Source organism: Lepus europaeus, chromosome 21, assembly GCF_033115175.1.
Source record: "Lepus europaeus isolate LE1 chromosome 21, mLepTim1.pri, whole genome shotgun sequence".
NCBI lineage: Eukaryota > Metazoa > Chordata > Mammalia > Lagomorpha > Leporidae > Lepus > Lepus europaeus.
Window position 1 is genome coordinate 22,531,364 of NC_084847.1, and position 24,827 is coordinate 22,556,190.

General features: G+C 61.8%; 1 protein-coding gene across 1 annotated transcript in view; it reads left to right on the forward strand.

Annotated features, from left to right (window-relative positions):
• Window positions 1–20,596, forward strand: part of LOC133750453 (katanin-interacting protein-like) — a 57,522-nt gene extending 36,926 nt beyond the window's left edge. Inside the window, exons 6-17 of the mRNA XM_062180057.1 lie at window positions 627–832; window positions 2,557–2,635; window positions 6,934–7,111; window positions 11,860–12,025; window positions 14,239–14,399; window positions 15,254–15,318; window positions 15,948–16,058; window positions 16,750–16,889; window positions 17,774–17,875; window positions 18,392–18,552; window positions 18,649–18,737; window positions 19,276–20,596. Coding sequence (XP_062036041.1) covers window positions 627–832; window positions 2,557–2,635; window positions 6,934–7,111; window positions 11,860–12,025; window positions 14,239–14,399; window positions 15,254–15,318; window positions 15,948–16,058; window positions 16,750–16,889; window positions 17,774–17,875; window positions 18,392–18,552; window positions 18,649–18,737; window positions 19,276–19,334 — 1,517 coding nt within the window. The 3' untranslated portion in view covers window positions 19,335–20,596. The remainder of the gene's footprint in view (window positions 1–626; window positions 833–2,556; window positions 2,636–6,933; window positions 7,112–11,859; window positions 12,026–14,238; window positions 14,400–15,253; window positions 15,319–15,947; window positions 16,059–16,749; window positions 16,890–17,773; window positions 17,876–18,391; window positions 18,553–18,648; window positions 18,738–19,275) is intronic.
• Window positions 20,597–24,827: the final 4,231 nt, after the last annotated feature.

A 24,827-nucleotide genomic window follows, 5' to 3' on the forward strand; every position in this document is an offset into this window, starting at 1 on the left:
GCTTAAACACCTCCAAGTCCCTGTCTTAGCAGGGTTCTTTGGCAAGAGAAACGCCTATGGTCAGGGCTGCAAGGGTTATGGGTGCGGGGAAAAGCTGGCCTCCGCTGACCCCAATTGCGCTTTAGAAAGTGAGCAATGACCCTCGCCCTGTCTCCCCACCCCTGGCTTGCAGATCATTGATAGGAGCCTCGTGTGCCCAAACTCACCCTTTTAACCTGGTGCTCAGGGGGCCTGAATCCCATTTGCAAATGTTCGAGGAGGATGAGGATCACAGAGCATAAAGGCTGATGGGTTTAGGTCAGGGTTGGGGCATGTCTGGCTCGCGGGCCATATTAAAGCCCCCCCAAACCCTTCGGTCTGGCCCTGCCCCAAGTCAACCGCAGGCAGAATTTAGTACGTCCCCTGCGGGTTCATTTTTCAGCTGGTAATTTTGCATGGCCCAAGAATGATGTTAGAAATAGCCACACAGCCCTGAGTGCAAGAGAAGGCCCCCCCCCACCCGGGGGGCTGGGGAGAAGGGAGAGGAAGGGGGGGCAGCGGGGGTGGGGCTGGTTAGTTTCCCGATCTCTGGGCCCTCAATGTCTGGGGGTGGGGTTGACCCTTGGCCTTCCTGGTCCTTGGCGCAGCCCCGGAGCACTTTGGAGACACGATCTTATTCACCACCGACGACGACATCCTCGAGGCCATATTCTGCTCGGATGCGACATTCGACCTGGACGTGGAGAGCCTGTGCCCCCTGCAGCCGGACGAGGCCCTGCAGAGGCCCAGCACGGCCGACGGCGAGGGGGACGAGCGGCCCTTCACCCAGGCTGGCTTGTGGGCGGATGGCTGGGTAGGCCTGGGGCTGGGGGCCACGGGGCGGGCACCCCACATGGATTTCCTTCTCCCAACCCGGAGGGCGGCGGGGAGAATTAAGATGGATGTCCTTGAGGTTGCTGCTGCTCCTGCTTTGACATCACCCATTTTTCTGCTTCATTTTCTGCCCTGTGTATCATATTTCACTTGCCTCGTTTTTTCAAACCGAAGTGAAGAAAGTATTCAAATTTTAATCAAAGCCGAAAGAAATCATCTCTGTGTCATCTGTGTAATTTAGAGGTTGGCAGTCTCAGGGGAGTTTTTTTTCCCCCCCTGGGTTGCTTTTTGATCACTCGCTGTTGTTTTTGATGGAAAGACCAGAAATGCTTTTAATAGGCAGATTTAGCATTCAAATAAAGCTAATCACAGGGAAAGTTTCCGGAGTGCGCTGGCGAGCCAAGCCCAGGGCACGGTGCTGCCGCGTTCGGTGCCCATGAGGCTGTTCCTATTAGAAGGGACAATGACTGTGCCCACGGAGGAAACCACCAAGGCTCCGACAGGTCACACGTGACTTCCCCCAGGGAGCATGTGAAAGCGTCCCGAGGTTTGAACTTGAACGCTGGATTATAATCTGTATGCTTTTAAAACTGATACACGGCGGCCGGCGCTGTGGCGTAGCAGGTAAAGCCGCCACCTGCGGTGCCCGCATCCCATATGGGCACCAGTTCGAGTCCCGGATGCTCCACTTTTGATCCAGCTCTCTGCTATGGCCTGGGAAAGCAGTAGAAGATGGCCCAAGTCCTTGGGCCCCTGCACCTGGCTCCTGGCTCCTGGCTCCTGGCTCCTGGCTTCAGATCTGCCCAGCTCCAGCCATTGCAGGCATCTGGGGAGTGAACCAGCAGATGGAAGACTCTCTCTCTTTCTCTCTCTCCCCCTCCCCGCCTCTGCCTCTCTGTAACTCTGCCTTCCAAATAAATAAATACATCTTTTTAAAAAACTGATAAAAATTTGTAAAGATGTATTTATCTATTTGAAAGGCAGAGTTACAGAGAGGGAAAGACAGATAAAGAGATCTTGCATCCGCTGGCTCACTCCCCAGATGGCTGCAACAGCCAGGGCTGGGCCAGGCTAAAGCCAGGAGCCTGGAAACTCCATCCGGGTCTCCCAAAGCTGCCGCTGCTTTCCCAGGCTCGTTAGCAGAGAGCTGGATGTGGAACAAAGCAGCAGGGACTCAGACTGGTGCTCATCTAGGATGCCGACGTCACAGGCCGTGGCTCAGCCAGCTGCGTGGCAAGACCAGCTCCCTGTAAATAAGAATTTGTAAGGTGAAGTAGGAGAGACCCGTGTGTCTGGGGACGTGGTGGCAGGTGTGAGGAGAAGGGGAGGGGGTGGGAGCAATCTGAACCACTCTCTGGGGCTTGGGTTCCCCCTCCCTCCCTTGCTCACCCCCGCCCCGCCCGCACCTCCGTCTACTCACTAGGGTTCTTTCTTGTTTGAGAAAACCTAGCACCTTGCCAGCAGCGTCAGGCCCTTCCCCTGCCCCATAAGAACCGCTGCTAACAAGGACTCAGATGTACAAGTGTTTCCAGGCCAGCCCAGGTCACTGGTCACAGAGCCTGCGCGCAGGCCAGAAATGCAAGAAAAGACCTGAGCTGACCTGGGCACAGGGTGGGCCGCGCTCTGGGAGAACAGCAGGTGGCCATGTGGGTGTCACTAAATCACTGGCCTTTCCCTCTGCCTCTCTCCCCGACTGGTGTGCAGGGCCCAGGACCAGAGCTGCCCCCCAGCCCCCCTGTCCCTGAAGTCACCACGCCAGAGCCGGGCATCTACCACGGGACCTGTGAGTACCTCTCCTGGGGTGGTCTCAGGTGGAAGGAGTGCCTGCAGGGGCCAGGGGTGGGGGTTGGGAGCTGCGTGCCTTGGACAGTTGGGCGGGTTGAGCAGGCACAGAAGCCAGCCGGCGCTCCGCTACAAGGCCTAGCAGGGCCACACACCCTCAGACAAAGCGGCCTCTTCCAGTTTGCCCTCCCAGATGGCAGTGTTTTTGCATTTTACATGCAGATGCATCATGTGTTAGGCTGCATTCGGATCCCAGGGGTGCAGGACGAGAAGGGGTTCAAGCTGTGTCTTCAGACCCCTCACTGAGCAGTGAGACCCTGTATCCTCTGTGTACACTCAGGCTGCCAGGCCCCCCAGACCTCTCACAAGTCGGGAGTCCCAAGTTTCATAGGAAAGCTCCAAATTGTTACCTGTCGGTGCTACTTTTTGTTGTTATTGTTGTTAAGATTTTATTTATTTATTTAAGAGGTAGAGCCACAGAGAGTGAGAGGGAGAGACAGAGAGAGGGGTCTCTGTCCACTGGTTCACTCCCCAGATGGCTGCAACGGCCGGAGCTGCGCCGATCCGAAGCCAGGAGCCAGGAGCTTCTTCCAGGTCTCCCACGCAGGTGCAGGGACCCAAGCACTTGGGCCATCTTCTACTGCTCTCCCAGGCCATAGCAGAGAGCTGGATCGGAAGTGGAGCAGCTGGAACTCGAAGCACAATGGCTCCCATGTGGGATGCCAGTGTCGCAGGCAGTGGCTTTACCCGCTACACCACATCACCGGCTGTTGTTTATTTATTTGCAAGGCAAGGGGGCAGAGAGGGAGAGACAGAGAGAGAGCTTCCATCTGCTGGCTAACCCCCAAATGACCACAACAGCCGAGCCAAAGCTAGGAACCAGGAACTCCACCCACGTCTCTCACAAGGGTGGCAGGGGCCCAAGCACCCTGGGCCATCCTCTGCTGCTTTCCCAGGCGCATTAGCAGGGAGCTGGACTGGAAGTGGAGCAGCCGGGACTCGAACCGGCGATCCTTTGGGACACTGGTGTCTCAAGTGGTGGCTTTGCCTGCTATACCGCAACGCTGGTCACAATGCCGGCCTCAACAGTCCCCCTCTTAATCCACACACGCCTCATCATCACCTCCATGTCCTAAGGAACCCTCAGGCCAAGGTCACGGCTGACTGTGGGCCCATTTCCACGCCCTGTTAACAGGTGCCAGGGACACGATCCTGGCAGTCTGGCTTCCCGCTCCAGTTTTTCCTGAAAACAAGAGCTGTGACATTGTCATGCTCCCTCTGCCGCCTCCCCACCACCCTCTCCCTCTGGACTGAAGCCGGAACATCTCTGAGCTCTAGCCCGAGCACTTGCTCCCCTGGCCCCTCGCCATCACTGGACCTCAGCCTGGGAGGCCTTCCCTCTCCGCCCGCCGCTGACACTGCCCATTCCCTGCTGGGCTGTGAGGTGGTGTTTTGGGGGAATGGGAAGCAGCCACATCAGGGCCTTGGGCAGCTGCACAGGGAGTTGGGAAGTGGGGATGGCCTGGGAGCTACCCAGGGTAGAGTGACAGGCAGGGCCCTTTTGCACCTGTGTGCACACGTCACTGGGTTGGGCTGCCCGGGGAGGGGGTGGGGGCTCTTCAGGCAGTGCAGCCAGTGAGGAACCCAGGGGTGAGCTGTCAGGGGTCCGCCTTCCCAGCCACTGGAGGGCTGAGCCCTTGGTCAGATCAGTGCCCCCAGTGTCCCCCACACCCCTGCTCTTCCTCATCGTCCCCACTGAAAAGTCACCCCTCCTTCCCCCTCTCCACAAGGACAAATCATCTCTTAGAAAAGAGGACGCCGGCACCGCGGCTCACTAGGCTAATCCTCCGCCTGCGGCGCCGGCACACTGGGTTCTAGTCCTGGTCGGGGTGCCGGATCCTGTCCCGGTTGCCCCTCTTCCAGGTCAGCTCTCTGCTGTGGCCAGGGAGTGAAGTGGAGGATGGCCCAAGTGCTCGGGCCCTGTACCCCATGGGAGACCAGGAGAAGCACCTGGCTCCTGGCTTCGGATCAGCGCGGTGTGCCGGCTGCAGCGCGCCGGCCGCAGCGGCCATTGAAGGGTGAACCAACGGTAAAGGAAGACCTTTCTCTCTGTCTCTCTCTCTCACTGTCCACTCTGCCTGTCCAAAAAAAAAAAAAAAACCACAGAGGAAGCCATCTGATTTCGAATCCTCACAGCATCCCAGGGCCATGAAGGGACAGAGCAACTTAAAAGGCCCAGCTAATGTTGGGTGAGAGCCTAGCTGAGGCACCCTCATCTCCCAGGCAGGCGCCAGGCCGGGGCTTCCCTGCCTTCTCCCAGAGAGTGCTCCCAGCTCCTATGATGCCCATTTCCCAGATTAGATAGAGCAGCTGAGGCCCATCACACAGCTGGTACTGAAGCCGGAATGGGAGGAAGCACGTTTGAGAACATGGTGTCCCCATGTTCCTATGTTCATCGGATTTCTTTTCTTTCCTCTTCTCTTCCCTCCCTCCCTCCCTCCCTCCCTTTCTCTCTCTCTCTCTTTCTTTCTTTTTCTCTCTCTTTCTTTCTCTTTCTCTCTCTCTCTTTCTCTCTTTCTTTCACAATGGAATCCATATTCAAGCTGAGTTAACCAAAAAACAGAATTTGGTTTGGTTCCGTTTTGTGCAGCTAAGATCTCAGGGCCGCTGGTTTCTCACGTTGCTGGCTCCAGATAAAGGTGTTCTCAGACCGTGGTGCCTCGTGCCACCCCTCTGCTCTGCTTTCCTCCCCGTCTCCTCCCTGCTCTTCAGTCCTGTCCATCTGGGGACTCTTGGAGGTCTGGTTTATTTGCTTATTGATTTTTTATTTATTTAAAAGGCAGAGTGATGCATCAGAGACAGAGAGAGAGAGGGATCTTCATTAGCTGGTTCACTTCCCCAAATGGCTGCAACAGCTGGGGTTGGGTCAGGCTGAAGCCAGAAGCCTGGAGCTCCATCCGGGTCTCCGAGTGGCGGGGGCCGTCTTCTGCTGCTTTCCTCAGTCGCATTAGCAAGGAACCTGGAGCAGAAGTGGCACAGCCAGGACTCGAACCGGCACTCATGTGGGAGGCAGCTTAACCCTGCTGCACTGCAGTGCTGGCCCCTGGAGGGCCTGGGTGTAGAAACAAGCATTTCTGGCCGGCGCCGTGGCTCAACAGGCTAATCCTCTGCCTTGCGGCGCCGGCACACCGGGTTCTAGTCCCGGTCGGGGCACCGATCCTGTCCCGGTTGCCCCTCTTCCAGGCCAGCTCTCTGCTGTGGCCAGGGAGTGCAGTGGAGGATGGCCCAAGTGTTTGGGCTCTGCACCCCATGGGAGACCAGGATAAGCACCTGGCTCCTGCCATCGGAACAGCGCGGTGCGCCGGCCGCAGCGCGCTACCGCGGTGGCCATTGGAGGGTGAACCAACGGCAAAAGGAGGACCTTTCTCTCTGCCTCTCTCTCACTGTCCACTCTGCCTGTCAAAAAAAAAAAAAAAGAAACAAGCATTTCTGCTTCCTGACAGATCCCACAGCTGTTCCAGGGCTTTCAGCCAATCCCCATGAATCGTGTAGGTGAGGAAGAAGGGAGGAAGAAGGGAGGCGAGAGGTGGGAAATACAGCTCTGGCCGGGCCCAGCATCAGCCCAGCGCCGGAGCCCGGGGAGAGGTGCCAGCCCTGCCAACACTGTGGATGGGCCTGGGGCGCTTCATCAGGGTCCCCCAACCAGGAGGAGGCGGGCTGGCAGGCTGAGTGAGCACCAGCCGGAAACAGCACTGGCCCTGTCACCTGCACGGTCCCCAGACGCACTGCCGAGGGTGCAGAGATGGGGGAGAAATCCCACAATGAATTTCCGTTTGCGTAAACACTAATTGATACCCCAGAGGCACGTGGATACAGAACGTGGATGTCCGCTGTAAAAGGAGAGAAACGGCTCTCGGAGTGGCCCCGGTTTAGGCAGGTTCCCGGTGCATCTTGCCAGGCAAACAGAGGCGCCAGGCGGGGGAGAGGCCGGGCTGCGTCCCTTTTGTCTTCACAAGGGAAAGTGGCATTTCTCCTGCCCCCTCTCATCCACGCCCACTCCTTGGCCCGCATCCAGACCTGTCCCTGTCCCACGAACGGCACCCGGAGCCCCTCTGTAACGGGGGGCAGAGGCCTGCTCCTGAGAGTCCCAGGGGGAAGAGGTGGCGCCCAGGCGCCGGACACTTCTGTTCTGATCTGGGTTCCAGCAGGTGGGTGGCAGAGGCCGAAGATCATTCGTCCTCCGTCTCCATCCCCCGGAGCCTGGGCGCTGACGGGGGCCACCCCTCCCTCCTGTCGCAGGCCTGCTGCTGAACTTTACGGCCTCGTGGGGGGACCTGCACTACCTGGGCCTCACCGGCCTGGAAGTGGTGAGCCGGGACGGCCAGGCCCTGCCCATCAGCCTGTCCCAGATCTCCGCCTCCCCCAGAGACTTGAACGACCTCCCCGAGTACACGGACGACTCCCGCACCCTGGACAAGTGAGTAGCGTTGCTCGCAGGACAGCGGGGTCGGGGGGACCCCGTTCTGTTTCTTTGACCTCAGGCACAAACATCAAGAAACATCCCATGGGCCACCTGCTCTCGGCCGCCCCGCAGCCAAGACCCTGTGACCGAGGGAAACTGAGGCTGGGGGGAAGAAGGTGATCCCCCGCCCCCACAGGGCCACCAGGGTCTTGTGCCCGCAGACAGAGCTGTGGTCAGCATGTTCCCCACCATGCTGAGCGCCACGCCTCACACACAGGTGCCGGCTCTGCATTCACGCGTGAGCAACCCCGGCCCCCTGGCGGGGGTTGGAGGTCAGGGCCAGGGAGGCCTCTTTGTGCTGCGTTTGTCAGAGCTCCTAAGCCAAAGGTAGATGCAGTCAGAACTGGACGAGCCGCAGCTGAGGCATTGCTCCCCGGGGACTCTGTCACCCCCTGCTCCAGGGCCTGGGCCCTGCCTGGCGCTATGAACGAGGGGAGGCATCCAGGGAATCAGGGACAGGAGTTCAAATCCCACCTGTGCCCCATGCCACCCATAGGTAAGTTCCGTAACCTTTCTAGCAAGAGCAGTGATGGTGATGATGATGGCGGTCATACCTGGTGTTGGAGCTGGGTCGCTGGCGGGCTCCCGCCTGCCCCCCCAGAAGCTGGCCCTCACCCCCTGCTGGCACCGACCGCCCTTGGGCCACTGCCACCTCGCATCCTGGCAGGCCACCCTCCTGGGGATGTAGACACGGAGCCTGTGTCCCTAGCTCCCGGCCCAGCCTGCTCATCCAGCCCTCTGCCCAGAAGGGCTCACAGCAAATCCCCAGCCTGCCTGCATTTCCCCCTCAATATCCTGGTCTCTAAACCACAGGACTCAAAACGTCATCTCCGTCAGCGTGACTGGGATGAATGTCATCTCAGGACCGGCTCTGAAAACCTCACGGGGATCCCTTGTGTTCCCAGATCCCCAGTGGGGTCGTATTCTCCCTGCCCCGGCCTTTTTAGCCCATTTTGCTTGCCTGGGATGCCCCGTGAGGTCCAGCATCAAGACGGTTTGAGATGTCTGTAGCCTCCCATCACCGCTCCCAAAGGTCCAATTTTTTTCCCTTGTAAATCGCCGTGGAAGGAAGCAGGGTTTTTTTGCCCTGTGCAGTCTGGGTTTTACTGGCTGTGTCTCGATGGTGCTGTTTAGCCTGTCCCTCGCTCCCCATGTCTCTGGTGTACAGACCTCGTCAGACCGAGGCATCGCTCTGGGGACAAGATGATGGCCTAGAAGTTGCAGTGCGTGGCCGCTGGGACATGGACAGTTGTCCTCCTTATCCATGGGGCATCCATCCCAAGAGCCCTGGCAGGTGCCCGATACTGCAACGGTCCTGAGCCCTGTACATGCCAGGCGTACCCCTGATAAAGTTCACTTTATAAATTAGGCCCAGGGGGCTGGCACTGTGGCGCAGCGGGTTAATGCCCTGGCCTGAAGTGCTGGCATCCCATATGGCTGCCTGTTCGAGACCCAGCTGCTCCACTTCCGATCTAGCTCTCTGCTATGGCCTGGGAAAGCAGTACAAGATGGCCCAAGTCCTTGGGCCCCTGCACCCATGTGGGAGACCCAGAAGAAGCTCCTGGCTCCTGGCTTCGGATCAGCTCAGCTCTGGCCATCGCAGCCATCTGGGGAGTGAACCAGTGGAATGGAAAACCTCTCTCTGGCTCTCCCTCTCTCTGTAACTTTCTTTCAAATAAATAAAATAAATCTTTAAAAAATAAATAAATAAATTAGGCCTACTAAGAGATTAACAACTATAAATCATAATAAGAAAAATTGTGATAACATGTCCTAATAAGAGCTATTGAAAACTTTAGAAGTTATTTCTTTCTGGAATTTTCCATGTAGTACTTTTTGGACCCGGGGATCTGAAACTGTGGAGAGTAAAACTGTGGGTAAGGGGCGGCAGCTTCTGTGCACGGCGTGGCTGCCAGGGTCACGGTGACAGTGGCTGCCGGTCACACCTGCTGCCTGCAGCTGCCTCCCTCTCAGGGAACCTTCCAGGCCTGCCGGCCGGCCCTTCTCCTGCTCATCTGCTCATGTTACGGCAGGAAAGAGAGCCCTTCCCTTCACCGTGTGTGGACTTGTCCGATTCCCACAGGGAAGGCCGCCTCAGCGCTTCAGTCTGCATGCCCTTGTTTTATTTTATTTTTTGTCCAGTTTTTGGAATAACAAGGTGTATCTCTGGCACCCTGGGAAACATTTGTCTGTTTCTTCTGGAGCTCATTAGAAACTCATTAGAAGCATGAGTATAGACGAAGAAATTTTTTTTTTTGGACAGGCAGAGTGAACAGTGAGAGAGAGAGACAGAGAGAAAGGTCTTCCTTTGCCGTTGTTTCATCCCTCAATGGCCACTGCAGCCGGTGCACCACGCTGATCCGAAGCCAGGAGCCAAGTGCTTCTCCTGGTCTCCCTTGCAGGTGCAGGGCCCAAGGTCTTGGGCCATCCTCCACTGCACTCCCTGGCCATAGCAGAGAGCTGGCCTGGAAGAGGGACAACCGGGATAGAATCCGGCTCCCCAACCGGGACTAGAACCCGGGGTGCCAGCGCCGCAGGCGGAGGATTAGCCTATTGAGCCACGGCGCCAGCCTAGATGAAGAATTTTAATTCATCGCCATTTTTATCCTTACTGATGCCCAGATTCTCCCCTGTTGGGCACGGGGGCTCCTTTTATTTATTTTTTAATCAATTAATTTATTTGAAAGGCAGAGCAGCAGAGAGAGAGGGAGAGAGAGATCTTCTTCCATCACTGGTTCACTCCCCAAATGGTTGCAACACTGACACTAGGCCAGGCCAATGCCACCAGCCAGAAATTCCCTCCCGGTCTCCCATGTGGGTGGCAGGGGCCCACACACTGGAGCCATCTTCCATTTCCTTCCCAGGCGCATTAGCAGGGAGCTGGATCAGAAGTGGAACAGCTGGGCCTTGGAACCGGCATTGCTAACGGGATGCCAACCTCACAAGCAGCTGCTAAACCTGCTGTGCCGGCCGCAGTGCCAGCCTCTCCCCACCTCCAAGTCCCCTGAGAGGCCTCATCTCTGCCAGCTTCCTCGACTCCCAAGGGTTCGGGAGGCTCCAGGCTCCTCGTGTCTGTTTCTTGTCCAGGACCAGCAATCCAGCCGTTTCCCTGAGAGGCCCTGGTCCCTGTGTGTGGGAAATGGTAGTTAGAGGCCATAATCCAGCCAGTGGGGATGCTCACTGCTACTGGGATGGCCACTGTTTCTAGGCAACACTGGGAATCCGTGTGGATTCCCAAGGGTGTCTCCGCCCTGCCAGCTGTCCGTGCTGGGGGTCATTGTCTGCACGGCCATGCACCTGCTTTGCCGCAGAGGTGACCCCACTTCTAGGACTGACAGGAAATAAAGGTTCTCCAGTGACAGCGCTCAGCTCAGCTCCACACACGCCCAGCGGTGAGCGGCTGAACTGCCTCCGTTCCAAGGTGCCAGCAGCTGTAAGACGCACCATCCATCAATCTAGTAACAGCCTTTTAGAGCAAGAGAGAAACTCGACCTCATTGGATGAACGCTTCGACTGTTAAGATTTATGCCAAACCCCAAACTTAGAAATGTAAAGAGAAACAAAAGTTTATTTTAAAATCCAACAAACGTGACAGCAGCCTGCATTGCCCAGGATTCCAGGGATGTGGAGTTGGGGGGTGGGGTTGATGGCCGGACCCAAGTCCCAGGGACCAGGGCCTGGGGTCTGGGCTGAGCCAAGCTGGGAAGTCCAAGGTAGCCTGAGGCAGGAGGGTCCTTGGAACAATGGGCAGATTCGGGAAGGTGAAGGCAGGATGTCCCACGCAGGGGGGACCACCCACTGGCGAGGACAGACTTGTCTGGGGCCAAGGAGACAAGTTCAGAACAGTGGCTGGGAAGAGCTTGGGTGCTGGGGGCTCCTGCCTAAGGCCTGGGGTTTCCATGGGATGCCCAGGCCCGTGGCTACGGAGCACAGTGAGGCCAGACCAGCTAGAGTCACCTGCCCCTTCCTGTCCTTGTCCCCAGTCAGGAGTTGTCAAGTCCATCCAGTGTTTGCCCCTCTCTGTCCTGTAGCGTGAGGAAGAAGAGACACACTGACTTCGGTTTTACAGTCTGGGACATACAGAGAAGAGTCCCCTTCATCCCCCTAACCCGCAAATGCCTGTGCTTCCGCCTCGTCTCCCCTAGGCCTGGTCCTCGTCTCCCAGGCTCACGGTCAGCGTCCCTGCGTCCAGGCCTGCCCTTTCCCTGCTCCTGCAGTGTCCTCACGGCCAACACGTCGCAGACCACTGTGCACGCCTGTCTCACTCCCCGCCCCAGCTCCAGATCTTTTATTGTCTTTTTTTTTTTTTGATTTTGATTTTCTTGCCAGAATAAATAACACTGTTGTGAACATCTTTAGGCAGAGAGCCTTTCCAAGGTGTGGAGTAGATTTTCCAAATGGGCAAAGAAAATCCCAGCAACGGAATCAGGGGGCTAAAGGCTTCAGAAAACGGCCCCTGCCCCCTCTCAGCTCCGGGACCGCCTGGGCTGCCCCTCTCCTCCCTGCAGACGCCCTCTGATCTCAGATGAGAGACGCCCCTCACTCTTGGCCTCATTGGTCTCTACGCCGCCCCTTCCTGAGCCCGATCCAGCCTGGCTAGCACTGGGCAGGGGGCTTCGACGGGGTGGAAGGGCAGGGCTGAGTGGACACTGGCCCCTTGGTGATCCCTACCCCGCCCCCTACTCTGGCCCCACCTCCTGCAGATTGATCGACGGCACCAACATCACCACAGAGGATGAGCACATGTGGCTGACCCCCTTCTCACCAGGGCGGGACCACCTGGTCACAATCCGCTTCGACAGAGCCCAAAGCATCGCCGGCCTGCGCTTCTGGAACTACAATAAATCTCCAGAGGACACGTACCGTGGGGTAAGCCGGCGACGGTGGCCACTGTCAGGGCAGCGGCTCCTTGATGAATGGCCGGTGTGGCAGTGGAGAGGAGCATAAATCCACCCGAACTTTCCAGATGGAGCCGGGGCTGACACCCAGCAAGCAAGGGAGTAGAGAGCCAGCTTCTGGTTCCTCCCGCAAACAGCAGGCGCAGACCCAAGAGCCAGGGGCGGCCTCAGGCGGGCGGGCAGCATCAGAGCCCCGTGGCTTCTGGTCTTGGGGACAAAGGGAGGCGGGAGGGGGGTCTGCCGTAGCTCCCCACCCCCCCTTCCAGGAAGCAGTGTGGCGTCAGGCCCATGCTGAGAGCCGTTTTGTTGGCTGCACCACGCAGGCTCTGGGAAGCAGGTGCAACACCCCCATCCGGCAGGGCAGAAAGGTCCCGAGGCCCACCCAGGCCGGCCGGACTTTGGGCCTGCGCCTGTGACTCCCCCGCCCCCCTACCCTCCCCCCGTGCTCTTCCCTGGCTGGGGGCTTCTAAGAAGGAGTCAGCGTTTGTCCCTCCCCTGCTGAGGCCACCACAAGCCCAGCCACACAGCGACATAGCGACACAGCGAGGCCTGGGCACAGGCATTGGAGCCTCAGCTCTGCCCGCTGCCAGTGACCTGATTCCCCTGGGCTGGCGTCGCCTTTGCCACACCACAGCTGACAAAGCAAGGGTACAGTCTCAGTGGACCCAGAGCCCCTGGCCCTCCCGGCGTGGCAGGGGCAGAGCCAGCTGTGTGTCCCTGTGCCGCAGGGGTCCCGCCTCTCCCCACCTGCAAGGCTGAACCCGGAGCGCCTGCCTCCCACATCTGGCCCAGCAGCCTTGGTGCCGGGGCCGGCGGCCACACGGGGCTGAGGGAGACAAGGGAGGCACACGTGGCCTGCGAGGACAGATCGCCTGGTGCAGCGGGAAAGATGGGGCGACTCCTGTTCCCACAGCCCCTGGCGGGTGTGCAGAAGCCAGGGCCTTGGACTCCTGGGATGGGGCTTCAGAGCCCTTCGGGGGGCCCTGGGCAAATGGCTTTGCCTCTCTGACTGAATCTCCCCAGCTCTAAGGGGGAGGCGATAACGGGAACCTTCTGCCGGGGCGTGAACAGAGCGCAGGGGCCCAGCTCTGCCTGGGGAAGTCAGGGGTGCTGCCTGGAGGAGGAGGTGCGGCCTTGGAGGGAAGACAGGAGCTTCCTGGGCCTCTGTTGCTGGGTTCACCTTCCGCGACTCCAGCCAGCGGGCTCCAGCCCTGGCAGCGGCAGGCTCACCTGCCAGCGCCGTGTCCAGCAGAGCAGAGAGCCAGCAGAAACCTGGGAGTCAGCGCCAATGGAGCTGGCCTGGCCCAGGCTGCAAACCCCCTCATCCCCGCCCCGGAAGAGGGCAGAAGGGAGAGACACAGAGTGCGGGACCAGAGCCTGGGGACACCCGAGCCGGGAGCCAGGCTCACTGTTCTGTGCAGGTATTGAGACTGGCCGGCCCCTCCCTCCCCCCCCCCCCCCCCCCCGGCACTTAGCACACACCCCAGCAGATCCTGGACACCTAGAATCGGGGGTGGGGCCGGAGGAGGGCTGGCCCAAATCCCTGTGGAAACAGCAAGCCCTTAGACAGACAGGGGGATAGTCTGGCTGGCGTCTGTGCCACCGAGAGACCCAGTGACCACTGAGGACGCCGCTGGCCAGCACCTGCCCAGAAGGAGGCACTGAGCTCCGGGAAAGGAGAGACAGGCGGCTCCTGCTGGCCCAGGGGTAGTGCAGGGAGAGGTGTGGACCTGTGGGCCAGTCTGGAGTAGCAGCACCACAGGCCAGCACGGGGAGAGATTTCCTGCTGGCCACTGTTCAGGGCACTTTGCCCAGACAACCCGTCGTGTGCCCATTTAACAGATGAGGAAGGAGAGGCCTGGGGAAGCTCCGTAACTTGCCCAGCTACCACTAGTGGCAGGTGTCAGAGCACCTGCACCCACGCCCTTGGCCGCCACGCCATTCCCCGGCAGGCTGCTGCCGCTGGCGAGGCTGGTGAGGCCTGAAACTTGGGGGCTGGGAATGGATGCCGGAGCCCACAGACGGCAGGGCCCTCCGCTCTCTGCCCAGAGCAGCCTCGGACGTGGAGTAGGGGTGATGCTGAGGGTCGGACCTTGGTCTGGGAGACAGGCTACCCGCACCCCCCAGCTCTCGCCCCCACGCCACTTCCTGTCCTTGAGCAGGGCTTGCTTTCTTGTTGGCCAGGCCAAGGTCGTCCACGTGTCCTTGGATGGCTCGCGCATCTCCCCTCCGGACGGCTTCCTCATCCGCAAGGGCCCAGGCCACTGCCACTTCGACTTTGCCCAGGAAGTGCTGTTTGTGGACTACCTGCAGGCCGGGCCACGGCTGCCCCAGCCCGCTAGGAGGTGAGCACATGGCTGGGGCCTCCGGGGGGCGGGGGTAGGCATGCAGAACCATTCGTAAACGCTGAGTGTACCCCTGTAAACCACACCCCCCAACCATGTCCAAATGCCACAGGCCACGCACGTGAAACACAGTGGCTGTTCCCTCCACTGTAGCTGGTCGTGGGGAGCAGTCGCCTCGAGACGGAGGGGGAGCCAGGGGAGACTGAAGGGTACCACCCACAGACCAGGCAGAAAATCCCAGGGGAGGAGGAGGAGGGGGTGATGTGGAGGGAGGCGAGAGGGAAGAGAAGGGGCCTCTCCCGCCCCAGGGCCAGCTCTGTGCCTGCTGCTCCCAACCACGTGTTGAAGTAGGGGTTGTTACACCCATTTTATAGATTTGTAAACTGAGGCCAAACCCTTCAGCTCCCTCCCCCCTCCCCCCTCCTCTCCCTTCCCTCTGCCCACCAGGCCCCTGGCGCTCGAGTCCCTCTGGCTCCTGTCTGGGGCAGACACCCCCTGCCCAGCTCCTAACCCCCACAGGGCCTTTGCTCTGCCCCTCCCCTGCCTGGAAGGCTCCCTGGGGCCCCGCCCACAGCTGCCTCCTCGGAGAGATGTAAGGTAGCCTGGCCCCCGCTGCCCATCCCGTCCCATACAGCGTGGGCTCTCTGGGGCAGGCAGCAGGTGGGGGTTAAGGGAGGGGCAGCGGTCCCCCCCACCCCCCGCAGCCTCAGGTCACAGCCCCTCCCACCAGCCACCAGCTGCGTGGCCCTGAACAGTCACCGCGCCTCCCTGGGCCCCGGACGGGCATGTGGCCCCTCTGCTCGGCCTGCCCTGGGCTGTCCGGATCTTCACGGAGCTGTGTTTTGTCTTCTCAGGCCCGACACGCAGAGCCTGGAGCGGCCGAGCATGGACTACGAGGCCCCGCTGATGCCGTGCGGCTGTATCCTTGTCCCTTCACCGGCACCTCCCCCCGCCCACGGCAGGGTCTGGGCTGCCAAACCAGCAGGAGCGCAGCGCAGGGAAACTGAGGCAGGGGATGGCAGGGCTCCCAGGGCTCTCAGGGGAGGCAGCACCAGGGCCCCCAGCTGGGAGAGGCTGCAAAGCTGAGCTGACCACCTGGCCTGGGCTCCTGCCAGCTTGCTCCTGGGAGCGCAGGGCCAGGAGAGGGCTCTGTGCCGGCCACGGCCACGCCCAGCCCTCCTGGTGCCCACATCTCCCCGCTTAGCCCCCCGTGGGTGGGAATGGGCGCTCTGTTCTTGTCATTTTACAGTCAGGGAAACTGAGGCACGGGCCTCTGTTGAGCCCCCCATCCTGCATGCTCCCTAACCCCGCCCCCTACTCCTGTCCCCAGGGGGAGGGGGCCTGGAGGCAGGTGAGGGTCTCGCAGCACACGCAGTTTAAAGGCAAGGAATCCAGTGCCACTTTTATTTTGATAGACCTCAGTCTCAGCAAGAGAGGAAACGTGTCTCATGGGGATCACCCCACACCCTGGCCCCGCCCCGCCCCCCAAATCCTGCTTGTCACCCTCGTTCTTTGTTCTGCCCCCTCCTCCTTAATCCACGCTGCCAGTCATTTTCCAGTTCCAGCTGCTCACCAGCTGGGGCGACCCCTATTACATCGGCCTCACCGGCCTGGAGCTGTACGACGAGCGGGGAGAGAAAATCCCCCTGTCCGAGAACAGTATCCTTAATCTGTGGGCAGGGGCGGGGCGGGGCGGCGCCAGCCAGGCCGGGCCCCCAGGAACCAGCGCCCCGGGCTTCAAAATGCCACTGGGCTCTGCCACCCCCAGCCACAACCCGGCAGGACGCCCACAAGCCGGAGGCCGCCCCCAGAGAAGCGCAGGCTCTTGGGCAGTCCAAAGGCTCTGACAAGGTCTGCAGCAGTGAGAAGGGGGTTACCGCATTGCGTTCCAGGCGGTGTGAGCCTAACCCAGGAGCCCTGGGCTCATGGAGTGCCTGCCCCAGCGTCTGTCCACTGTGAGCCCACGAGCCCTTCCAAATATTTGACATGAGCTGCCGATGTTTCTAGAAACCAGGGCTCGGTACATGGTGCCCCGTTGGCTCTCGTGACAGTGCTGTGGAGTGAGCTGTTGTGCCCCCGTTTCACCCAGCCCCACCCTGTGCCCCACCCCTGGCCACTCCAGGAGCACCGTATCCCCAGCCAGCTCTCTCTACTCCCTTCCCCGTGAACTTGAACCTGGCCGCCCCTGCACAGCCACGCACCCCGGGGCTCTCGTCCTCCCCAGAGCGGGTCTAACGCAGCTATGCCCTCTCCCACTGCTGCCCAGAGCAGCAGGCCCGCCAGTCCCAGGGCCCTGGGTGCCGGCCGCACACACAGCTCCTGGGTTACGGCCTCCTGGACACAGCCTCAGACATCGCCGCCTTCCCGGACAGTGTGAACTCGCTGGAGGGCGTGTGTGGGGACGCCCGCACCCCCGACAAGCTCATCGACCAAGTCAACGACACCAGCGACGGCAGGCACATGTGGCTGGCTCCCATCCTGCCCGGCCTGGTGCGTGCCTGGGGGCGGAGACGAGCCGGGCCGCTCAGAGGGGTCAGGTGGTCACTGGCGGCCAGCTGGGGTCACTCCCAGCCCAGCAGCCCTGAGACCTGGCTGCACACAGGGCCGCAGGTGTCGTCTGCAGGTGTGTGCCACTGTCTGGCGCCCCGAGGCCACAGGGCCCAGTGTTCCTGTTGGAGCCCTGAGGGCGGCTGAATTTGATAACCCTGACCCTCACTGTTCCAGGGGCACACCCAGACAGGGCCCTCCCCCACCAAGCCCGCCCCGACCCCTCCCACTCCAGACATCCCGAGCATGGCCACAGGCTGGGACCAAGGGTCTGGGACCCACATGGAGTTTTTGCTTCTTCCTTCGGTCTTGCACTGGGGCCCTAATATTTGAGAGCCCTGAGCGGGGGGTGGAGGGGCAGCTGGTGGAGCTATGGGGGTCTTCCTTTCCTAGCTGGCTTCAGCCGTGCTGGCTCTTCAACCCTGCAGCCCAGGGTCAGAGACAGAGGCTTGGCTTTGCATTTCTGAGCGGGAGAGAGGACAGACAGGGGTCAGAGCCCTGTGGATTCCTGGAGGGGGGGCAGGCAGTGTCTGGGCCCGATCCAGGGGGAAGGCCAGGGACAGTCCCAGCTGGCTGCGGGCACTCCCCGGTGGGCCACACCAGACTCAAGAATGCAGGCCCTCCCCGTGCCAGCTCAGCGGTTTGCTGCAAACGCAGCCACACGTGCTCCGATTCCAGATGGGCTCGGAGGAGGCGAGAGGCGGCGGTGGGGATTCCGGGCCCGGCGCCTCCTCCGAGCCTGGCCACCTGGGCAGCGCCGTGGGGCGCAGCCCCTGCCCACGCCCGGCGCCCCTGCCTCCAGACACGCCCGTCTGCTCCCCCGGCAGGTGAATCGGGTGTACGTGATTTTCGATCTGCCTACCACCGTGTCCATGATCAAGCTGTGGAATTACGCGAAAACGCCGCATCGCGGGGTGAGGGAGTTTGGTGTAAGTACTTACTAGCTGGGTTTGGGGCTCTGGGGTTTTTTGGAGTAATTATGCTTATTGGTAAGTAGGCTGCCGGCAGTCACCATGTGTGGCGGTCTGAGTGCTGGGAGATCGCCACCCGGAAATGAGTTCCAGACCCCAGAGCTGCCGCCCAAATCCACCCGCCTTTTCTCTTCTGTTCTGATTTTTGGCTTTTGGTGGGAGGTGACTTTTGGCGGAGGTTCTCAAGGACGAGGAAGAAGCAGGGTCCATCCAGGACCTCCCGGCTCGGCCGCCTGGGCTAACCATAGCTAAGGGTTTTCATGGGATTCATAGGCCCTTCGCACCTCGGTTTGCACAGCTGCAGTATGGGGCTAATAGCACTTGCCTTTCCTGCTGGCTGTTGAAGACCCCGAAATCACGCAGGCCCGGGACCCGGTGGGCTCAGGGAGGCGACACCCATCTCCCAGAGGCCCGCTGGTCGGTGTGGCAGGGAGGACGGGGAGCCCACCGGCCCCGGGGCTGTCGTCTCTGCAGCTCCTGGTCGACGACCTGCTCGTGTACAATGGGATCCTGGCCATGGTGAGCCACCTGGTGGGCGGCATCCTGCCCACGTGTGAGCCCACGATGCCCTACCACACCATCCTCTTCACGGACGACGCCGGCACCTGGCACCAGGAGAGACGCACCAGCGTCAGGTGCATTCCGGCCCGCAGCCCCAGCCAGGGTGGGCGGCGGGGGCCACGCGGCCGGGGCCAGACACGACCTCCTGTCTCCGCCCCCCTCCCCCCCAGCACCCAGGTAGAGGACCAGGACGTGCAGCTGACAAACGAGAACCAAATCGTGACGAACGCCAAGAGGAAGCCGGGCGCCGTCGACCCAGGTCAGCCTCCTCCCTCTGCCAGCTCCTCCGGCTCCCTCCCACCTGGTCCCCACCCACAAGGAGCCGGCAGCCTCGCCCCCGCCCCTGGCTGCCCACGGGCGCCTCTCCACCACCCAGAAGCCTGCCGAGGGGGCGGGGCGGGGGCGGGGGTAGGTTGGGCGGGTGGGGGAAGGCAGAACCTCCCTGAGCAACAAATGACCTGCCCGCAGGCACGGGTGTGGCCTTGTGTAAGCCCGGGGCTGCAGGTGCAAAGGGAGAAAGGCACTCAGAGGAAACCAGTAGGGGATGCCAAGGCGAGGGCTTCCTGGAGGAGGTGATATTGGCACTGGATCCCATGGGATGCGAGGCACCAGCAAAGGCATGCCCAGGGCCTACTCCAGGCAGAGGACAGGCCAGGGGGCCAGGGGCCAGGGGGCTAGGGGCCGGGTGTTTGAGGGCCTGCAGGCCACCTAAGCTATGGGTTTTCCCACAGAGACTGTGCAGTGCCCTCGCCCCCCAGCGGCTGGTAACTGGCCACCCCCATGCTCTGCCCTGACAGCCTTACGCCCCAAAACCTGCCTCAGCACGAAGGAGCCGGCGAGACGGTGGCGGTGCTGACCCACGGTGCCAGAGGGAGAGCCGGCTGCCAGCTCGCGGGCGCTGCGGCCGGGACACGGGGGCCTGCCGTTCCGGGCTGCACAGGGCGATCCCTGCCCGCCTCCCCTGTCTGATCCCGCTCAGCCACACTGGGCTGACAGGTGGGGGCATGGTGGGCAGACCAGGGACACTGTGTCTTTCCTAGGGTAGCCAGTGCCCAGTCCTGCCTCCTCTGGGGGCTCAGGGACCAGTGTCTCTCCTGGGTGTTCAGTGTCGGTCGCGGTGGCCACGGCCCACTCTCTAGGGGAGCTCCTGCTGTGTGAGCCTCTTAGGGTGGGTGTCCTGCTGAGGTCCCCACTGTGCTGTAGCCAGGCCCAGAAGGGAGGAGCTGGCCGCCAGGGGGCCGGCAGAGCCCACCCAGACGCTGTGTGGACGCAGAGGCGGGGAGCGCACCCCACCTGGGGCCCGCACACCACAGCCCACCTTGTACTTGAACTCAGCCTGGAGAAGCTGGCCCCTATTGCACTCCCCGGCTGCCCCTTCCGGATCTGTTCTACGGCTCTCCCTGGTCGCTCCTCCCTGCCTGTCGGTGCCCTGCGCCCCTGAGGCCCTACTGTGGGGTCCCCGGCTCTCCGGGCCCTCCCCGCCCCTCGCCCGCCGGGCCAGCAAATCCCAGCGCCCTGGAAGCGAGCCCGGTGCCGCCGCTGAGCGACGCCCCGCGCGCATCTGTTTCCATCTCTGTAACAAGCTCGGATCAGGGGCCTAATTGGTTTCCCAGGGGTGGGTAATTTCTCGTTCCAAATATTAATCCGTTGTTCGGCTGGCAGGCAGCCCGGCCCGGGTGCCAGTGCGATCCTATGCGGCCGAGCGCCCCGCAGATACGGGCGCGGGTGTGGCTATGAGGATGGGCTGCTGTGCGGGTGCGATCCATCACTCCTCGGGCTTACGTGGCTCCCAGGAGAGACCCAACCAGCTCCCAGGCCCCCCCCAGTCGGGGCCGTGGCTCTTAGAGGGGGCCTCAGGCGTGGGGACGCGGGGGGGGACCCTGGACCGGCTGCACATGGTGGGGAGACAGCCGGGGCGCCGCGCGCGGCCGTTGGCTCCCACACTCCCAACGATGTTGCTAATGACTGATGGATGTGCAGCTTTAGGAAGCAGGGAAGAGAAGCTATACAGGCGTTAACGCTAACATAAATTTCTATTTTTTTTTTCTTCTTGCAAAATCAATAAAAGATGTTATTAAGGCTGCAGCCTGGCACGCTGGAATGGGGTCAGATGGCGGGAGCCCTGAGTCAGCGCTTGCCGGAAGCAGCCCGCACGACGCGGAGGGCCTGGGCTGAGCCCCTTCCCCACCTGCGGAGTTGGGGGGTGGCCCTGGCTCAGCCTGCCCAGCACACGGCAAGCAGCCCCTGCGCGTGGCGTGGTTACCGTGAGCCCGGCGCTGCACGCTGAATCCACGCACAGCCCCGTGGGAAAGGATGCTCCCATCACCCCCTTTCACAGAGAGCACAGAGAGGCTGTGTGACGTGCCCAGGACACACAGCCTCAGAAGCTGTTAGTGCCGAGAGCCAGAAGTGACCACGTGACCATCCGTGGGTCTGTCAAGGGCCTGGGGTCTCCCTTCTCCAGGAGGGGGTCCTGGAACAGGAGCCCCCAGGTGCCGGGCACCTGGGCCCCCTCCCCGTTGCCCCCCAGCCCCCTGCTCCCTTCAGGGCTCAGTGTTGGGGCTCTTGGCTTCTGGGTAAAGCAGCCCTGAAAGGGGGCTGCATTGAGGGGGTACTGGCACCAGGTAGGAGGGACCTTTGGGGCTCCCCGAGTCCCCGGTACTGGGGAGAAGCCTTCAGCCCCACAGGCGAGGCCCCGGCCCCACGTGTGCCGGAACGTTCAGGGACCTTCCTGGCTCCTAGAAGGGGCCCCACGGGCGCGGCTGCCCTGGCGTGGAGAGCGCTCCCCCCTCCCTGCCTCCCTGCAGCCGCGCGGGCCTCACAGCACCTCAGCCTCCGCAGCCCGCAGCCAGAGCTGTGTGCTGGGTCCCAGGGGCCAGGCGAGCGACCTGCGGGGACCCCGGGCCCCAGGCTGCACAGGCCCTCTCCGTGGGAGGCGTGGCTCCCGATCCTGACCGTTTTATTTATTTTCCACGTGAACTCTAACTTTCAAATATTGACTCAACTTAAACAAGCAAACGGAGTAAGCCCAGTACCACGTGTCTGCGGCAGGCTCGGGTCTGTCCCCCACGGTGTGTCACCCACCTGCCTCTGCGGGGACATCAGCCCCACCATTGCTGCCCGCCCAGCCCCCACCCCGAGCTGCAGCCTCCTGGGAGGAAGAGCAGGGAGGGGAACCCCTCCCCCGGCTCCTCAGCCCCTGTCTGTGCGGACAGCCCCCCGGGTCACTGGAGTGGGCCTTTGGGTCCTGGGGGCGGGGGGCTTCCCCTTTGGACATCTCCACAGCCCCTAGTCCTGGCCGGGTTACTGGACCCAGACCTGGGCTTGGCTGCCCGGGTCTGGCTGACTGCCGGTCTAGGCAGTGTTAATCAGTTAACCCTGGTCTCCCATGAGAGTTCATGTGCAAGGTCAGATACTCCGCTTCCCTGGGAAGATGAGAAGACCCAGCAACCCAGGTCCCACGTCCCCAGCTGGGCCCGGCACCTGGGCAGGCAGGGCCCCCTGGCACCCCAGTCCCGCCTTCAGCCCCTGTCTTCACTGGCATAACCTGCACAGCCCGAGGGCGCTCTGAGGCCTGGGCCTTAACCGTCTGGTGTCCACACTGGCACCAGCCAGGCCAGGGGGACTGGGGAAGAGACAGGGGCTGGCCTCTGCCCAGGGCGGAGTTTGTGTCCCCAAGGAACCTGGGGGTGTCTGCCACTTGGAGCAGGTGCACGAGGGTGTGCCAGGTCTCCAGGTGCTGTGTGGTGCTCGGATACTGTTTTCGGTCTCCCAGCCTCTGCCTCTGGCCGCCATATTTTGTGATCATCACAGCCAGAACAGACCAGTGCCCCTTGGCAGGTGCGTCACCAAAGCCAGCTGTCAGAGACATCGCAGGCTTCAGCGGCAGGTGTGGTTCCTGGGGCCTTTGCACATGCCGCCCCTGCGGTTCCCTGGTCTAAATCAGAGCCTTCCTTGGCTCACCTGCGGACTGCGCCTCACTACCCGAGGGATGGCTGTGTTACAAGGGTTATTTGCATCTCCCCCAGACTGTGCGCCCTGGGAGGGGGGCGGTGGCGTCTGTGGAGTCCCCTTGCACAGCCTGGTGCCTGGCACGCGGAGCTCCCTCGGTGACTACCTCCTGGGTGAGTGGGGCCCACGGCAGGTCAGTGGTAGACACAGGACTCGAACCCAGGCTCCTGACAGTCCGCCGCCCCTGGCTCATTCTTCAGCCTTGGACAAACACCCATGAATTCAGCAGATGCTTCCATTACCAGGGGAGCCGGGCACATGGCAGAGAGCATGGCTGGGGCAGGGTAGAGGGAGGCGGCGGGACACAGCCCGGCCACTCCCAGAGGCCACCTCTCACCAGCCTGTGGCCAGGGGAACAGAGCTGGGAGCACACGGCCCGCGCACGTTAGCACACACGTGTGTGAGGTCCACCTCTGAGGCCTCCCATGTTCCCGTGTGTGTGTGAGAGTGTGTGACCGGGGAGCATGTGTGCCCAGGCCGTGTGGCTACAGAGACACTGGACGCACGGCGGTCCCGGGCAGTCCCGGCTGTGTGGGAACTGCTCTGGGCTGTGCTGAGGCCAGCGTATGGGCGGCCACACGGAACACGCCCCGGAGCCAGCAGCCAGCCTGGCAGGGTGACGCCACGTCTGCCTAGCCCGGGGCAGGGCTGGTGGGCACAGCTGCTCCATCCAGGCCCCCGGATGTCACCCAAGCCGCCTTCCAACCAGGTGGCCTGGGGGGGGGTGACCCTCTCCCCCCGCCTGGAAGTGCCGCCTTTGATCCAACCAGCAGCCTTCCTGCTGCACAGGAACACTCCAGGAAGACCACCACCGCCAGCCCCCTTGTGTGCTCTCCCCCTCCCTCCCCGCAGCGCTGTCCCAGGAGCCGCCCCCATAGCGCAAGCAGTACTCACACGATGACTTAGTTCATAGTTTTCTCAAAGCCTTTGTTCTTTTTTTACTGAAATGCCTATTTTGGTTTTCTCCTAAGCAATAGTGTCTGCGAAATCACAGCGCTGATGTGTCCGTTACACATTTTTTTCTAATACACATTTACATAAACACAACTATTAAAATAGATGGAAATGTTGCCAAGGTGCCGGCTTGGTTCTGGGAGGCCCCGGGGCGGGGAGAATCTGGAAGCCCCGCCCAGCCCCCCGCCGCCCTGCCCGAGGCCAGGCTGGAGCTCCCTGTGCCCCGGTGCCGGTGCCGGGGGCCCTGAGCTCCCTCCCAGGCTGCGCTCCAGCTGCGGGACTTCCCGGATGAGTGACACGTGAGTTAGCGCATCACTCACTTGGTCCGTCAATGCACGCGTGTTGAGCAAGCCCCTCCACCCGTGTGTCCCCTGGGCACCTCTGAAGCAGAGCCTGTCTCCCCCAGTGGCACCCACCCCACACCACGGAGTTCACGGCCCACGTTCCACTGCGCCCTCGTCAGTCCCTCCAACCCGAGTCCGCCCGGCTGCTCCCTCCCCCAGGCCACCCCCTGCTGTCACTCTGAGCATCGCAAGGGTGCGGAAGGCATCTTTCTGGACCATGTACCTGCTCGCATGCGGTGGCTGGCACAGGCTCTGAGCTTCCTATGCCCCCGCACCCCCGACACCCTCCCCGGCCGGCTCCCCACGGCCCTCCGGCCCCTGCTCGCCCCACCACCTGCTGCCTGGGCTCCCGGCCTCCAGTGCCACTGTCCCTGGCTGCCACTCTGCCCCACGGGTGGGTGACGTGATGGAGAGATGCGTGGTGGGTAAGGCATGGACCAAGGGACGAAGGGACGGATGACGGATGGCTGGGTGGGTAGTGGGTGGGTTGATGAATGAGGATCTGGACGGATGGATGGGCGGGTAGGTGGACAGACGGGAGCCAGCTGGAGGGAGGGGTGGATGGGTGAGCAAGACTCTGCTTCGAGGAAAGCTCTGGAGACCCTCCGGGCAGCGGTGTGGCCTCCTGGGAGGTCTCGGGAGCCCCAGTTCAGGGCCCAGCGCTGCCGTTCGTGGGCTCTGTAACCGCCAGCACCGCCTGCCCCCTCATGGTTCCACGGAGAGACACTGGGCACAGGGCCCTGAGGGTCCCCGAGCTCCGGAGAACCGCGGCTCCTTCGCCCTCCCTTTCAGTCCCCAGCCTTGCCTGCCCTCTGGAAGCCAAGGCTGTGCCGTGCCCGAGGCGCCCTCCATCCCCTCCATCTCTGGCCCTGGCCTCGGCACTCAGGGCTCCATGGCGGGTGATGAGGGGGCAGCCACGGCTGGCCCGGCGAGCGACTGGCCTGCACACACCGCCAGATCACAGGTTCAAGACGCATTTATTGAGCCCCTGCTGTGTGCCTGCCGGGTGACCACCCCCTCTCCCGCTGAGCCAGTGTGCT